The 18467-nt window shown below is 43.2% G+C and overlaps 1 protein-coding gene across 1 annotated transcript in view; it reads left to right on the forward strand.

Annotated features, from left to right (window-relative positions):
- Nucleotides 1-18467, forward strand: part of akt3a (v-akt murine thymoma viral oncogene homolog 3a) — a 126658-nt gene that overhangs the window by 100307 nt on the left and 7884 nt on the right. The window contains exons 2-9 of the mRNA XM_041859009.2: nt 2935-3060; nt 8079-8190; nt 11673-11820; nt 12295-12426; nt 12576-12641; nt 13189-13257; nt 14724-14846; nt 15576-15704. Of these exons, the coding sequence (XP_041714943.1) occupies nt 2935-3060; nt 8079-8190; nt 11673-11820; nt 12295-12426; nt 12576-12641; nt 13189-13257; nt 14724-14846; nt 15576-15704 (905 nt within the window). The remainder of the gene's footprint in view (nt 1-2934; nt 3061-8078; nt 8191-11672; nt 11821-12294; nt 12427-12575; nt 12642-13188; nt 13258-14723; nt 14847-15575; nt 15705-18467) is intronic.

Genomic DNA, 18467 nt, shown 5'->3' on the forward strand with positions numbered 1-18467 from the left:
CTAGCAGAGTCATTGTGACCAGGGCCAGCGTTGCGAGTTTGATGGAACACTATTGGATCAGTTGAGACTGAGAGTTGGAACTATATGTGGGTGTAACTGTCCATCCCCTTCTGTTCCACCTCTGGCTACCCCTCTACGTAGTTTGGTTCCCAGTTTGGGTTAACCCTCAGTCCAGGACATTGGACCATTTGCCTCACTGTAAACCCAGCACCACAGACTGAATATTGCATTGATCAAATACAGCTACACTCACACACTAAACGCAATCTGGTGGGACACCTATTTGTAGCATTCATTAAAGACCACTCTGTCTGTCTTAACACTCTGTGACCTTCTGGCTTAAATCCAGTACGTTTGATTAATTCAAAACCTAGATATCTTCCTCAGTGACTTCATGCAATTAATTGTGTCACGCCCACTCTTCCGTCTGGTAGCAAATATCTATACTTACGTTTATGTCTTGTTTTGATCAGGAATAATTTATAGGCCTAATTTATTTATCTACCAAGTGTTAGTGGTGAGATCCTGTGACGGGCTGTGTGAGCGAGTCGGAGGAGAGACCTTGCTACCTATGGTGGCTCCTGTCCCCACGGCGTACTGCGTTGCGTTCAGCTGCTCTCCTCTCCTCCCCTCCCTCCCTCCCTCCCTCCCTCCCTCCCGTCCTCGCCTCCTCCCCTCCTCCCCTCCCACAGACCCCAGCCTCACAGAGGCATACCGGCAAAGACCTCCGTCTCCTCGAATTAACATGAGCAGGTGTTTTTCTCTGATGTGTTAATTAAGAAAAGCTGCTGTCATTATGCTTTAAGTGGATGTTACAAATAGAACATGTTGTTTATTTTCTCCTCCCGGTGTAAAAAAAAAAGAAGTGATCAGAGCTGTCACAGAGGCGTGCGTGTAAGCCGTCGGGATGGTGGGTTAATTACCAGGAGTTAAAAAACAAAGTGCACGTTTTAAGGATTTTCACGTCTCGTCCATTATAGAGGATTTCAGTGTGTCCATCCGCACGAATGAGGCAGGAGCAGAAATGGCCTGATGCTGAAACTAAATGGAACTGAATATTGAACATAATGGTGATGTTAGTATTAAATGTGGAAGTGGAAGGACTAAAGAAAGGTAATTTTTAGATCGTTGGTTGACTGTCGGTCTCATTGACATTTTCAATCCTCTTGCCTACAGTAAAGATCTATTGTAAAATTGAAAATATCACCAAAATAGATTAACAAGAAGAAGCACACATGCATACGAATGTTTGCTACTTTTTTTAAACTCTAGTCAAGTGCTATGACTTCTATCTTCGCAGACAGCAGTGTAGTACCTTCCCTCTCAAGTCAAACTCCAAACTTCTTCCATTAACAGTTATCATAGCTTCTAGTATGCACCTTACACAGTAGTTGTTATACTACAGAACAATACACTGAGTATACCAAACATTAGTAACACCTTCTGAATATTGAGTGCCCCCCCCACTCTTTGCCCTCAGAACAGCCTCAATTCATCGGGGCATGGACTCTACAAGGTGTCGAAAGCGTTCCACAGGGATGCTGGCCTATGTTGACTCCAATGCTTCCCACAGTTGTGTCAAGTTGGCTGGATGTCCTTTGGGTGGTGGACCATTCTTGATACACACGGGAAACTGTTGAGCGTGAAAAACCAAGCAGCGTTGCAGCTCTTGACACAAACCGGTGCGCCTGGCACCTACTACCATACACAATTCAAAGGCACTTAAGTGTTTTGTCTTGCCCATTCACCCTCTAAATGGCACACATACACAATCCATGTCTCAATTGTCTCAAGGCTTAAAAATCCTTATTTAACCTGTATCCTCCCCTTCATCTACACTGATTGAAGTGAATTTAACAAGTGACATCAATAAGGGATCATAGCTTTCACCTGAATTCACCTGGTCAGTCTATGTCATGGAAAAAGAGCAGGTGTACTTAATGTTTTGTACACTCGGTGTGTGTTAAAAAAGCAGATGTGCTGCCTATGCTCTCCAGTATCCTGTTTTGAACCTGGTGCTGTGCGTATAATGTAGCGCTGTGTGCTGAGATGTGAGATGTTGACACCCTTGTAATCCTGCTGTTGGTTATTAGATGGAGCAGGCTGTTGCACCAGAAGTGTTGTTTGGTAATGCGGGATGACCAGCTGCTCAACAGATGTTGTTTTTTTGCTGCTGCTGCCCGGGAGGGTTAAAGGTGTCCGCTCTGGCCCCCTGATGGAGATCTGACCTCCCATGCTGCGGCCCTCTCTACAGGGCTAGCCTAAATCCCGGGGCAGGAGAATAAGGGTCCCCATTCCCACCCAACCACCTGGCTAACCCAAAATGAGGCAGATGATGGTTGGGGAGTGATTTCAGCACTGAGATCGTAAACATGTTTTTGTCATTTTGATCATGTTAACCCAAAACAAGGCAAAGCGATATGATGAGTGTCTAAAAGATATTGGTCTGAATGGATATTGAAACAGTAGCCACTTTAGAAAGATACTGATTATAGGGGTAAGCTGTGTTACTGCACTTTAATGCCACCTCTTTAAGGAATACCTGGGATAGGATAAAGTAATCCTTCTACCCCCCCCTTACCCCAACCCAAACCCCAACCCCAAAAAAAAAAAAAAAAAAAAAAAAAAAAACATTGTAAAGTGGTGATCCCACTGGCTATAAGGTGAATGCACCTATTTGTAAGTCGCTCTGGATAAGAGCGTCTGCTAAATGTAAATGTAATGCAAAAACAATAATGTCTGCACAAAAAAAAAATGCGCATAGAGCTCAAAGAGCCAACAACTTTTTAAACCTGTTTCATAAAACCATTAAAAAAATGTAATAAGTGGTTGTAACTGCATTATGAGTGCAGACGTTATTGTTTTTGAATCTATGGACTGGCAGATTTCATGCACTAACAAAGAAACTCTCTCTCTATTTCTCTCTTTCTACAGGAGAATATATCAAGAACTGGAGACCACGCTACTTTCTGCTGAAAACGGACGGCTCGTTCATAGGTTACAAAGAGAAGCCACAGGACGCAGACCTACCCTATCCCCTTAATAACTTTTCTGTTGCAAGTGAGTCATTCACTGTGCTGGCTTCTAGCACGTCAATTAATCTAAATTAATAATATGCCACAGTGATAAGTAGGCCTAGATAATTTTGCAGATTTTAAACACATTTAACCTCTATTTAACTAGGAATACCATTGAGGTCATGAGACCTCTTTCCCAAGGGAGACATATACTTAAAGGGGCAATCTGAGATTGGTACATCAATTGTTTTACTTTTAAATTAATGATATACATGTATACCCATTGATTCTTGAAGAAGATAAATTATAAATGCCATCAAAATATAAGCTTGTTTTACCCCACCTCAAAGCCTCAAACATTGTTAAAAGTATAATTTAGATCACATGGATAGTAAATCCTTGCATCCATATCTCTGTGTATGAATTTGAGAGTGGTTACATTTCTCCAGCCCCATCCCTCAGCTGTTTACCAAAACAACTAGACATAAGCTGATAGCCACTAAGCTGGTGGAAACATTTGACTCCTTGGCACAGTTCCTACAACGAAGGCCACAGGAATTACATGGGCATGAAACAAATATAACAGTTTCCTATTGTCCCAACACGCAACAGAACTGACAATGGTCTCAGATTTGCCTTAGGATTGGCTGCTGGGTAGTTTTTCTAGGGGAAAGAAAGGACAGTTTAAGAAGGTGGGTCCATCCATCAATCCATCCGGCCTTGCTGTGTTACCACTCTGACACATGGAGCTTTCTCTCTCTCTCTCTCTCTCTCTCTCTCTCTCTCTCTCTCTCTCTCTCTCTCTCTCTCTCTCTCTCTCTCTCTCTCTCTCTCTCTCTCTCTCTCTCTCTCTCTCTCTCCCTCTCTCTCGCCCTCTCTCTCTCTCTCTCTCTCTCTCTCTCTCTCTCTCTCTCTCTCTCTCTCTCTCTCTCTCTCACCCTCTCTCTCTCTCTCTCTCTCCCCTCTTGCTCTCTCTCGCTCTCTCTCTCCATCCGTCAGGAAGCTAGCGCGGCCAGGTTTTAATCTAAAGGCTGGGGGAGAGAGGGTGGCCATACATCCGGACCCGGCTGGCTTGGCAGCACTACAGTATTGCCACATCTGTTGCCCAAAGCTGGGAGGCCAGGTGGTGCTGGGAGGCTGGCTGCTGTAGTCAAATGGGCCAGTGAAATGGAATGGTGCAGCCCTGCCTGCCTGCCTGTCTGTCCGTCCGTCCCAAGCATGGAGAGAGAAACTGTCACTGACAGACAGACAGAGCCTGGGACAATGCCTGCCTGCCTAACCAACAGGCTACCGTCTAATGTTAAACACTCATTACATCTCAGATTACTGGAAGGAGACGTGTTCTGGGCCTCCTGTAGCTCAGTTGGTAGAGCATGGCGCATGCAACGCCAGGGTTGTGGGTTCAATTCCCACGGGGGGCCAGTATGAAAAATGTATGCACTCACTAACTGTAAGTCGCTCTGGATAAGAGCGTCTGCTAAATGACTAAAATGTAAAATTTAAATAACTCACCTAATTACTGAGAAACGATGCTATGGTACCTGATGAATATTTCCCTTCACCAGAGCCCCATGTTTCCAATATATACCATTTGTTAATTATATTTCGATATAGGTTGGTAAATTGAAATACATGAATACGTGGAGAGTTCAAATGAGGATAGAATGTTAAATAACAAGGATGCAAACTGATTAACTAATAGTGACAGTAGTGTAGGTGGTGACCCTATCCCATCAGGCAGTTCAGAATAGGGAAATTAATCTGAATGCAGATTACAGTAACACTCCAATATAAATGCCTATTGATTGAAGGCAGTACAGTTGCTGGAGCTCTCTCCTAGTATGTTTAGCTGAAGCAAAACAAATAATCCTGTCCACTCTCCTCTGTCTGTATTCCCTCTGAATTTACTATGTTGTGTCCAGTGCTAATACGTACTGGAACTCCATCATGACCTTGTTTTCTCTGCGCACGGTGGGAGACTCCATTTTATTAGCAGGGCAGGTAGAAAGAGGTACAGTGCGTCTGCGACCTTAGCCGTGTCGTCATTAACCTTCCCGCCTATATTTAGGCCGTCCTGCCGTTTGGTGGCGGCGGAGATGGGGCCAACTGAGGGAGGGAAGTCATTACCTACTGGCACGTACAGGCTCAACACTCTGTTTCAGCTGTCGTCTGACTGAACATTGTCCCCAATAGCTGCTGTAGCGGTGACAATGGAGCACACTGCAAAACTTTTCCACAGTTGGCTTAAAGCCCCATCTGGCTGTGTGTGTTCCTGGATGGAATGAGACAGCTTTAACTTGGTGTGAAGTGTTGTGTTTGCTGCAGTACAGTGCATCTACACTGAGTGTACAAACCATTAAGAACACCTGCTCTTTCCATGACATAGACTGACCAGGTGAATCCAGGTGAAAGCTATGATCCCTTATTGATGTCACTTGTTAAATCCACTTCAATCAGTGTAGATGAAGGGGAGGAGACCGGTTAAAGAAGGATTTTTAAGCCTTGAGACAATTGAGACATGGATTGTGAATGTACAGTTGAAGTCGGAAGTTTACATACACTTAGGTTGGAGTCATTGAAACTCGTTTTTCAACCACTCCACACATTTCTTGTTAACGAACTATAGTTTTGGCAAGTCGGTTAGGACATCTACTTTGTGCATGACACAAGTAATTTTTCCAACAATTGTTTACAGACAGATTGTTTCACTTATAATTCACTGTCTCACAATTCCAGTGGGTCAGAAGTTTACATACACTAAGTTGACTGTGCCTTTAAACAGCTTGGAAAATTCCAGAAAATGATGTCATGGGTTTAGAAGCTTCTGATAGGCTAATTGACATCATTTGAGTCAATTGGAGGTGTACCTGTGAATGTATTTCAAGGCCTACCTTCAAACTCAGTGCCTCTTTGCTTGATATCATGGGAAAATCAAAAGAAATCAGCCAAGACCTCAGAAAAAACATTGTAGACCTCCACAAGTCTGGTTCATCCTTGGGAGCAATTTCCAAACGCCTGAAGGTACCACGTTCATCTGTACAAACAATAGTACGCAAGTATAAACACCATGGGACCACGCAGCCGTCATACCGCTCAGGAAGGAGACGTGTTCTGTCTCCTAGAGATTAATGTACTTTGGTGCGAAAAGTGCAAATCAATCCCAGAACAACAGCAAAGGACCTTGTGAAGATGCTGGAGGAAACGTATCTATATCCACAGTAAAATGAGTCCTATATCGACATAACCTGAAAGGCCGCTCAGCAAGCAAGAAGCCACTGCTCCAAAACCGCCATAAAAAAGCCAGACTACGGTTTGCAACTGCACATGGAGACAAAGATCTTACTTTTTGGAGAAATATCCTCTGGTCTGATGAAACAAAAATAGAACTGTTTGGCCATAATGACAATTGTAATGTTTGGAGGAAAAGGGGGAGCTTGCAAGCCGAAGAACACCATCCCAACCGTGAAGCACGGGGGTGGCAGCATCATGCTGTGGTGGTGCTTTGCTGCAAGAGGGACTGGTGCACTTCACAAAATAGATGGCATCATAAGGAAGGAAAATTATGTGGATATATTGAAGCAACATCTCAAGACATCAGTCAGGAAGTTAAAGCTTGGTCGCAAATGGGTCTTCCAAATGGACAATGACCACAAGCATACTTCCAAAGTTGTGGCAAAATGGCTTAAGGACAACAAAGTCAAGGTATTGGAGTGGCCATCACAAAGCCCTGACCTCAATCCTATAGAAAATGTGTGGGCAGAACTGAAAAAGCGTGTGCGAGCAAGGAGGCCTACAAACTTGACTCAGTTACACCAGCTCTGTCAGGAGGAATGGGCCAAAATTCACCCAACATATTGTGGGAAGCTTGTGGAAGGCTACCGAAACGTTTGACACAAGTTAAACAATTTAAAGGCAATACTACCAAATACTAATTGAGTGTATGTAAACTTCTGACCCACTTAGATCATTTCACATTCTTAAAATAAAGTGGTGATCCTAACTGACCTAAGACAGGGAATTATTACTAAGATTAAATGTCAGGAATTGTGAAAAACTGAGTTTAAATGTATTTAGCTAAGGTGTATGTAAACTTCCGACTTCAACTGTATGCCATTCAGAGGGTGAATGGGCAAGACAAAAGATTTAAGTGCCTTTTGAACGGGGTATGTTAGTAGGTGCCAGGCGCACTGGTTTGTGTCAAGAACTGCAACGCTGCTGGGTTTTTCACACTCAACAGTTTCCCGTGTGTATCAAGAATGGTCCACCACCCAAAGGACATCCAGCCAACTTGACACAACTCTGGGAAGCATTGGAGTCAACATGACCCAGCATCCCTGTGGAACGCTTTCGACACCTTGTAGAGTCCATGCCCTGAAGAATTGAGGCTGTTCTGAGGGCAAAAGGGGGGGTGCAACTCAATATTAAGAAGGTGTTCTTAATGTTTGGTATTCTCAGTGTATGTACATACCCAATAGCAAAGCTAACCTACTCTTTCATCACAATCAACTAGTATCAACAGCAATTAGTGATTGGGGAAAAATCTATACAGTTGCATATTGCAATATTATTTTTGGGTGATATTATATCGATATTTGACTCCAAGTATCGATTTGTAAAATATTGTTATTTTATTTTTTGCTACTGTGGGTAGCGTTAGCTAGCGGTAGTCGGCTGAACCTACACCAAAACTCCTGTATTTGTCATCCTATAGCTTGTTTTCCATCTTTAAAAAAAATAGTGAGCCAACATGTTTTTAGCACTTTTATTTCCACGACTGATCAAAACTATTTTTCTCATGGCTCTCTCTTGTTCCTCTGCAGCAGACACTATAGTGAGCAATATGTTTGGAACATCAAATCGCAATAAGATCGCAGTATCGAATTGCAATACATTGAGAATTGTGGGAATCGCAATGCATATCGTATCGGCACCTAAGTATCGTGATAATATCGTATCGTGAGGTCCCTGGCAATTCCCAGCCCTATCAGCAACTGAACCTCAGACACAAGATTTGACATCTAGTAAATCTGAATATTCACATCAGTCTTCTCTCTGTCTCAGAATGCCAACTGATGAAGACAGAACGACCAAAGCCCAACACATTCATCATCAGATGTCTACAATGGACCACCGTCATCGAGAGGACCTTCCATGTGGACACGCCAGAGGAAAGGTAGGCTCACCTCTTAGTCTGCTCATCTATGGCCAACTGACTGCTTTTCCTCTACACAGTACATCTATGAAAACAGTACATCTATGAAAACAGTACATCTATGAAAACAGTACATTATGAAAATAGTGCATCCATGAAAAGTCATAGTGTAGCTCTCAAGCCAGGAGGTCATGTGAAACTGAGATAAATTGTTCACTAGTTCCATTTAAATTAATTAAATTTAAATTATGATTTACTATGATAATCTGTAAGAGGGATGGGCAACTTTGATGGGGGTGGGGCCACAAAAAATATGAACTCATCATGAGCAGTGGCTCGCGGGTGGTGCGTACCCACATCCATATCTACACATGCAGTCAGTCGGCCCTAGCCTTTTGGCCCTAGCCTTTTGGCCCTAGCCTTTTGGCCCTAGCCTTTTGGCCCTCTTGACAGCGGATATAATTTTTTAAAAGGTTAATTACCTGCAATTCTACACATTTTGGCATAGGGTGGAGAGAAATGTTTGCAGTTTTTTTTATATGATATCTGAATGAGACTGACTAACAAAATCAATGGGGCCCCCCGGTCGGTAATTTGACCATGATTACTACAAGTTTAGATAGCTGGCTAGACTAACTTACAAATCAAAAAATGTTTAGCTGACATGGGATAATTGAGTGACCAACAGTGACTGACATAACAAGAGAAAAACTGCTGATGCACAACCAATGTTTGAAATTTCACCTTGTGTATTCTACTATTCTAACTCTCAACATTAAATTGAGACCCCGACTGAGTTCCCCCCTCCCAAAAAGGAAATTGATCCGCGGGGGCGGGCCGCCAGTTGCCCATCCCTGGCCTATAAAATGACTATGAAATGACTTTATACTAAATGGTATTCCAGAGATAACGTTTTCTACGACAAACATATTTGTCCTCAGTTTCAAATCCATTTGAAATTAGAGCAGTGTGTCATTTAACAAGATGGATAGAAAACACAGATAGCATACACGCTCCGTTCCAGTAAAACCAACCAGGTGATCAGCAGAGTGGGGTGTGGAGGGTTTGTAGGCTGGAAAAGAGACCTTTCAAGTATAGTAGCACTGGCATAAATTCTCCAGCTGCTCCTCTTCTAGGAAATGGAGATGTTTATCTCTCTCCAGAAAGAACAGTGTTTGCCCATAAGACTTAAGATAATAAGCTGTGCCTGTTCACAGTTGGCACACACACAGACAATCCTCTCCTCTCTTCTGTCTCTGGGGAACAGGCAACTGCAGGCAGCGACCTGTGAGAGCGAGCTACGGAGCAGAGCTGGGTAGAGGAAGTAGCACTGGCAGATGTTATGGTCTTAAACTCTACTTTCTGCTCAAGAAGTGAAGAGAATTCGAGTTCGAGCTGCAGCCTCACTAGACAGGCCAGGGGGTTGAGGGGAAGTGCAGCCAGCGGTTAAGAGGAAAGGTTAAACGTATTTTCCAGATCCTGTCTTAAACCTTAGTTTCTGTGTTTCTGGCTGGCTGGCAGCAGCTTGTACTGTACTGTACCCACCTGGCACGGGCCCAGCATCAGCAGGCCCACGAGTGAGGAGAGGGGAGGCACCAGCTGGCACGCCGCCCGACTGTAGTCAGGCCCATTATCTCTCATTAGCGAAAAATTCTCATTATACGTTAAAAAAAAACGTAGGGGGTAGGGAGAGATGGCTCGGCTCGCATTCATCTGCACGACCTTGAGAGGATTCCTGTTGCTTTTTATGTGTACACTGCCGTTTGATTGTTCAAATGGAACACAACTTGTTTGCCCTTGTTTGGAGTCACATCCGATATATTCAGACACCTGAGTGAAGCTGGGAAAAGGTGTTCAGAAAGAGTCCTTTTGTGTAGCTATGGATTTGCATGTTGTTCAATCCCTCATTGTAACATATGGGCCTCTCAAAGTCAAAACAAAACATGGAACAAAAAACCCCACACGGATGCTACTTTGTGAGTCAAATGTTCTGTTTGTATTATCACGTTACCACATGTGCTAAATTTCCTGTTTTACTTCTGGGGGGAATGCCATTAACAATTGTGATTACCTTTGTGCAAAGGAAGGAAGCGAAGTCTCCTCCCTCGCAAACGGAAACTCTAGTTCAAACCCCACCCTTCTGCTAATTTCACCTGTGTTTATCATGGCCCAAAAGGAAATGTTTGTTTTCATGAATTTTTAAGATATAGCCAATTTTGACTGTGGCTGTGGAATCTAGTGGAAACTGTTTATCATCCGCACACGGGCTTGAAAATCACAGCATAGGTTTAAGCACTGCCTTCTCCCCAATCCTGATTCATCTAAATAATAAATGATGAAAACCCAAAAGCAGGAACTACTGCTGCTCGTAATCATATAATTCTACGTGAGCCTTGACAGATTCTCACCGTTTCATTTCTCCACGAGAATCGGTCCACGAGAGATTAACGTACTGGAAATGAAAGTTTCCAAATGCCAACGATCCCCTCCTGTGGAATGTTTATGTAGCAGCAGTACAGCCCAGAGGGAAGCACAAACCACACAGATATATTCATCATCATTAAATACACACGTGCTCACAAATCTAAATGCATCACTCTTTTTATGCAACAGATGTTGTACAGCACAACAAATGAAAACCCAATGGGGGGTAAAGCCATTTGCAAACACGCAGTAGTTCCCATTCACATAAACTAATTTGTGAACATTTGTTTTGTTTTAAAGTGACTGATCATTGATGATTACATAGATGATTGCATAGATTAGCCTTTGTTGAAAGTCCCAGGTTTCCCCCATTGTAAAGGTGTAATGAATAGATTGCTCTGTCTATAGGTCATTCTTAACTTAGCAGAATGTCATTGATTATGCATAATGGTGTCACAGACATCAAACAAGTCGCTACATTTCATTGTGAAATATCACTGTTACCATGCAGAAGTTAGTTACTGTGTCTGTGTTACAGGTGCTGTATGGGATGAGTTAAAAGAGGCTATCCATACTCCAGACTATTGATATACTGTATATGTAACTTTACAGGTGTGCATCTCCTGACAGGGCTAACCAGACTATAGACTGTTAAGACACTGGACCTACAGTTGCGGTCAAATATATTGGTACCCTTGCAAGATTCACTATTTCTTTTAAAATCAGTTGAAGTTGAAAACACTTTTGGTGTTCACACGTGTATTTGTTTGATTTACAAATTCACAGGACCCCAAAAAAACGTTTAAAAAAACATACATTAAGATTTTTCGTGAAAACATGGCCTAAATTATTTTAAATTCTAATTTATTTGGTTGGAGGCAAGTCATCTCGTTTACTGTGTAATTTATCTCACATGTGTTAAGTTGCAGCTGCCTACTGGGTAAAAATCGCCATTCAACCAGTTTTGAAAAGAGAAAACAGAACAGTCTGCTCCATCGCCAGCCATAGTAAAGTGCAAGGGTGCCAATATATTTGACCGCATCTGTAACTAGAGGTGTGTGTTCTGCTCTGTTTTACAGGGATGAGTGGACGGAGGCGATCCAGATAGTAGCAGACAAACTCCAAAGACAGGAGGAGGAGAGGATCCAATGCAGTCCCACGTCTCAGATAGACAACATCGGAGAGCTGGAGGAGATGGACACCTCTACCAGCCACCATAAACGGAAGGTAAGAGACAAACACCTGGACCATTTGTGATCAAATGTTTTTTATTTAGTAATAATAATTGTCAGCAAACATGAATAGATACATTCAAAATGAAGTTAAAACCCCCCTTCCCCCATCCCAATCCCATCCCACCCGAGGACCTAAGGGATCAAATGAAATAAACATACATGGATGATTGATCAGAAAAATAAAAATTCTAAGCAACACGTCGTTAAGTGTTTCAGCGGCAAGAAGCCATTGGTTCAAAGTGTCTTCTTTAGCTCCATGAATGCGAGCACCTGGACCACTGACTAAAGGATGACCACACCAAAGGAGACATATCCTGATTGACTGATACAGAAACACGGATACAATCATTTTGCGGAGCTGTTAAATGATGTGTTAAGTTTCCCATCAGTCCTCTAAAATCTGACAACAATTCTGCTATATAGAACTATTACAACTGCACTAACTTGTTATACGGTTTTCTTTCAGACGATGAATGACTTTGACTACTTAAAACTACTGGGAAAAGGCACTTTTGGTAAAGTGATTCTAGTGAGAGAGAAGGCTAACGGGAAATATTATGCAATGAAGATTTTGAAGAAAGAAGTAATTATTGCAAAGGTAGGTTTCACTCCATGTTAATTACTTAATCAAACTAAACCTAACTGGTAGCAAGTTGAATAACGTTCTATAAAGAAATGACTGTTATATTAATATGCTGTGCTGTCTCAGAAGCACTGTTCCATTCACTATGTTATCTCCACCCACAGGATGAAGTGGCACACACACTCACAGAGAGCAGAGTATTAAAAAACACCAGGCATCCTTTCCTAACTGTGAGTACCCAACCATACACACACACACACACACACACACACACAAACACACACACACACACAGGCATGCACGCTCACATGTACCCATGCATACAATAGACAAAAGCCGTTAGCAGCACATTGAGCCTATATGTACCTGAAACTCCAGAGACTCATTATAATGCAGTGGATAAACTGTTATAAATGAACAGCCCAAGTGTAGCTCTACATCTGTCGACAAGACACCACTGAGAGGTCATTTCAGTGACACTCCAGATGCTGTTGTTCGCTGCAAAACACACACAAGCAAAAACACACACACACACACGCAGCAAAACAATTAAGGTTCACATGACATCACGGTAACGTTCCACCTTGTTTCACTTCTCTCACATCTGCAATCAAGGCTTAAGAGACTCAAAGAGCAATTGTTATTTTTTTTATTGTGCACTCCCTGGATAGAAAACGTACTTCTCTCTGAAAAACAACAAGATACATATGTGCTAGGTGTGAAACCCATCATCAGGTTGTGGAGCTGATGGTTGTGTTTCTCTTCCTCCTGTTTCAGTCTTTGAAGTATTCCTTCCAGACTAAAGACCGCCTGTGCTTTGTAATGGAATATGTGAATGGAGGAGAGGTAAGCCCTGACTGGTACCTGTGCATCTATCTATCTATCTATCTATCTATCTATCTATCTATCTATCTATCTATCTATCTATCTATCTATCTATCTATCTATCTATCTATCTATCTATCTATCTATCTATCTATCTATCTATCTATCTATCATCTATCTATCTATCTATCTATCTCTCTCTCTCTCTCTGTCTCTGTCTCTCTCTCCTCTCTCTCTCCTTCTCTCTCTCTCTCTCTGGTCTCTCTCTCTCTCTCTCTCTCTCTCTCTCTCTGTCTCTGTCTGTCTGTCTGTCTGTCTGTCTGTCTCTAAAGTTACCCACACACTGGCACACAGAGGTGTGCAGCATACTGTGTCAGTCCTGTGTAGGTCCTGTCTGCGGAATGTAAGATTAATGTTGTACTTTTGAGTTTGCAGGATAATTCTATACTGAAATAATTCAGATTGACCAGTGAGCATTGTATGAATGTATCATGGTCTAATACAGTGCTTCTGTAGATCCCACAGTATTTCTCTCTGGTAAAGTTGTATATTTTCCGCTGCCAGCAAACTGGTCTCTACCTGTCACCATTCCAAACCTTTTCCCAGTTATGTCCATTTGAACACACCTATGGGTGATATTACCGAAATGACATTCTGAAATGAGTTTGGATTCGCAAAAATTTCGATTTCCGGCATTTTTAATCGGGATGCTTTGCAATCTTGCGTTCATTCCCTCAGTCTAAACATCACCTGCTCCCTCCGTCAGTCCAGCCAGCTCCAACCCAGAACCCCCTCACCTTAGTGGGCCGATCTGTCTGCCTGCCCCCCTCCCTCCTCTTTACAAACCTGCCTGCTGCATTCACAGCTGCCAGTGCTCTGATGAAGGCCCACCTGTCCTCACCCATAGCCCCCCTCTACCCCCCACCTCCCCTCTCCTCCCCACCTGTCAGGCTGGTCAGGCTGATCAGGCAGGCCGTTAGCACTGCCCCAGCGGCCATATGCAAACCTCCCTCAACAATTAATGGAAGATGTGCTGCCCCGTGTCCTCCTGGGTAATTTGTACAAGAGGAGCTCGGGCAGGGAGACAGGAGGGGGGGAGAGGGATGTCAGAGAAATGACAGAGAGCCTGACAGGGAGAGAGAGAGAGAATGGAGGAGAGGGTATTCCCATGCACTCTTTAAAAAATGAAAAGATGATTGCAGAAAAGGGGCACCGGCCTCGTTAATGGGATGTTAGCCCATGAGCGGTGCCGACTGCCTTTAACAAGATTGGTGTATTGATTAAAAGGCTGATTTAACAGGCCGCGCCGGCTACCCGGTGGAGAGCCGGGGATGATGCGCCAGCTGCTGTCTAAGTTCGCCGGGCGTCCTCTGAGAGCCCCACCATCCATCATCTCAATATGGCGATGGGAGGCAGTTTATGTTGTGTTAATTTCCTCCAATAAATCAGTAATTATTGCAATCCTGTCCCTGCTGTTTATCCTGCAGCTGTTTTTCCATTTGTCGAGAGAGCGGGTGTTCTCTGAGGACCGCACGCGCTTCTACGGCGCCGAAATAGTCTCCGCTCTGGACTACCTGCACTCCGCCAAGATTGTGTACCGGGATCTCAAGGTAAACAAAAAGAGCGGGAAAGCAATCAGATATTTGGGAAGTTGTTGTTGTCCCCCCGTGGCTCTTTATCCTATGCGAGTGGCACGGGATGTGGGGAATGTATTAAAAGCTCCAGAGTTTTCAGTTTTGGGAGAGAGGGGCTTTTTGGAAAACATCAAAACTCTCTCGACTGTGAAAGATGACACAGCGTTTCGCTTACAGCCTTGGACCGAGCCCGCCTGAAAGGAGCCAAGAAACATGAAAAGAAAAAAAACGTTTGCCATTAAAATTAAAAGGTTGAACGGCTTGACGAGCTTGAGGTTTCTTTCCCTTCGTCTGCTAGGAACTGTGAACAAGAAGGAGACTCGTTTACTTTCCTCCTTGTTATTAAACGTAACTCTGGTCAGACTATTCAACTTACCTGTAAAGTGAAGTGTCTCCACAACACATTTTACTGTCTGAGACATTAGTAGAGGCAGAGTGTAAATTGTATTGTGTACTTGAAATTATAAAAGAAACTTGAGGCAATCACAGACTGCCTTCTCTTGTGCAGCGCAGCATTACAGTATGGTTTGTCAGTGTCGTTGAGTTTGCAGTACATCCTTGGGCTTTTATAAGCCTGTTTTTCTAACTGTGTTGCACTGCAGCGCTTGTCTGTCCTTGTGGCATTGTTCTGCCCACACACTGGCTTTGCCTTCAGTGCTTTCAGAGTGCTTTCAAAGTAGTTTTCTCTCTCCTGTTCCCCTGCAGCTGGAGAACCTAATGCTAGACAAAGACGGACACGTCAAAATCACAGACTTTGGGCTCTGCAAGGAAGGAATCACAGATGCTGCTACAATGAAGACTTTCTGTGGAACGCCGGAGTACCTAGCTCCAGAGGTACAGCACTGTCCCCTCTAAACCCACATTACCTGTCCGGTATATTCACCCCTTCAAGCCCCTGACATACAGTACAACACTCACCCGAGCATTACAACTCAATTGTATGTGGTCTACAATTATTATTGTTTTTTACCCCAGTTCACTTAGATTTAGAACTAAACATCATAAACCGACTACAACAACCAGTCTATTGAGATACTGTAGCCTATTTATGGCCAAGGCTTTGAGATTCATCTGCCAAATAATGCTTGCAGCTATGGCAGCAGGTTTCCATCATCCTAATGGCAGAGTCCCATAGCTAATGACGCCATTGGGACTCACACTGCCTCTCACAGTGAGCATAATGTAAACCCCCTCACATGCTCTATAGGAGACACTTTCCCTGGCGCCAGGCTGACAAAGTGGATGTGTGAAGTTGTAAGATTGAAATTGAGGAATCTAGTTATATCAAACACCGTTCTGATCTGATTTCTCATTGGCTGATTGGTTTTATCTTCTGTCTTTATTTAAAGCTAGAATCCTTAGTTGCTACATCAATTTTTGGACGTATAAATTAATTATATATACTAATTGATTCTTGAACAATACAACTTATAAATGCCTCATGAACTGTCACCCCATTGGAACCCAACATATATAGACTTGTTTTACTCCAATGTTTGTAAACAATGTAAATGTAAACAAATACTCAAAACCTAGTTAAAACTGTAATTTTTATATAATGGAGGGTACTAGCATCCATAGCTCTGTCTATGAATTTTAGAATGGTTACATCTTTCCCATCTCTCAGCTTTTCACCAAAACATAGGCGGGGTACTGCAGATTCTAGCTTTAAGTAGTCACTGTAATGTTCAATAATGAACTGCTATATTCTGGTCATTAACAACAGTAAAGTAGATGTACAGTATGCTACAACTCAACAAGTATTTGGTGTCCTTTCTGAATTTTTTCTTTTTTCTTTTATTTAACCTTTATTTAACTAGGCAAGTCAGTTAAGAACAAATTCTTATTTACAATGACGGCCTACACCGGCCAAACCCGGACGACGCTGGGCCAAATGTGCGCCGCCCTATGGGACTCCCAATCATGGCCGGTTGTGATACAGCCTGGATTCGAACCAGGGGGTCTGTAGTGACGCCTCAAGCACTGAGATGCAGTGCCTTAGACCGCTGCTCCACTCGGGAGCCCAAAAATGACAAAAAAACATTTGAACTTACCACATTGCAAACCCGTTTTTTTCCTTTAACCAATGCTTAAACATGACCAACGTTATGTTCTCAGGTTTTTACTACAATACATATTTATGAAGTGCAGAGGAGTGAGGACTGTGGGTCAGGTGGGAATGAAAGACAAGGGATAGAGGGTTGGGGGGGCGGAGAGGGGGGGAGAGGGGGGCATAGATCCCACTTAAAAAAGTATGGAGGACAATTTGGCGGTGGATTTTGTTTTGCTAAGGCCCTCCGCTGTGCCAGGAGATGATTTGAGTGTTAGTTATTTTTCACAAGAGTATGTGATTGCACAAAAAAGTACATGCTAAATAGAGGCAGATGGTGGCAGATGGGGGAGGTTGGAAGAAGGTGGCTGGGAAACCTGGAAATCTATACCGCCGCACTGGTGTAAAAATAACAGAACATACTCCGCGCCAAGTTCCAGAGATGCAAAGTAGCCGAGATTTAAAAGAGGGAAGAGAAGATGAGAAAAAACCAAGTTCAACTATTCCAATGCTTTAGGGTTATAAAAATGACATTTAGATTATTTTTATTTTTGTTTATGTGTAAAATATATTTTATTTGCCTTGTAAAAATTTTTTGTTTGTTAATATTTTATTTTGTATAAACACTCTCCTTCTAGTTTTGGTTACTTTAGCCTTATTGAAATGATAACTCAGTGACATCTTGTCTTATTTTCAAATGCATGGTTTAAAGGTTTAAACATGTGCAGGTTAAAACATTTGGGAAGATATAACCAAATGATTTGATAACGGTAGTAAAAATATTTTAAATAGTTTACGCTGTAGTGTTTCAATGCACATTTATGCGCCATGTGAGCGTGTGTATATGTACATATAGTCTATTATGTTTATTTATATGTTTGTGTACACAAGCTAGGGCAGGCTGGGCGGGCGGAGCTGTGTGTTTGTTCCCTGTGCCCCGCTGGGTAACTGGGCTGGTGGAGCCAAAGGCTCTCTCTCTCTGTCCCTGCCCAGCCAAGCCTGCCAAGGGCCCCAGTCAGTCCTGGGAGCAGCAGCCCCGCCACATGGCTGTCCGAACGGGGCCTGTTCCTCCCCTCCAGGCCTGCCTCTCTGCCTGTGGCTCTGGAACAGGGGGGACCCAACTGGCTCTGTGTGCATTAATCGCATCCCCACCTGCACCCGAGCTGCTCTGCTACAGTCCCAGGACAAACTCCCAGTCCCAGCCCCTCCCTGCACACACATATGCATATGTACACACACACACACACACACACACACACACACACACACACACACACACACACACACACACACACACACACACACACACACACACACACACACACACACACACACACACACACACACTCTACAACACACAAACACACACTTCTGGCCCTAGGTGATGAAACAGCATTAAACATGGAACTATTTTTCTCCTAACTTTTGGTTTGATAAGGGGGACGGATATTCCATCTGGTGTGCATGGTAGCATTCCTCCTCAGGTTTTTACTTGGTAATCCAGTGTTATCCCTCCAGCATTATGTTCAAACCCATCAATAGTTAAT

Source organism: Coregonus clupeaformis, chromosome 31, assembly GCF_020615455.1.
Source record: "Coregonus clupeaformis isolate EN_2021a chromosome 31, ASM2061545v1, whole genome shotgun sequence".
Lineage (NCBI taxonomy): Eukaryota > Metazoa > Chordata > Actinopteri > Salmoniformes > Salmonidae > Coregonus > Coregonus clupeaformis.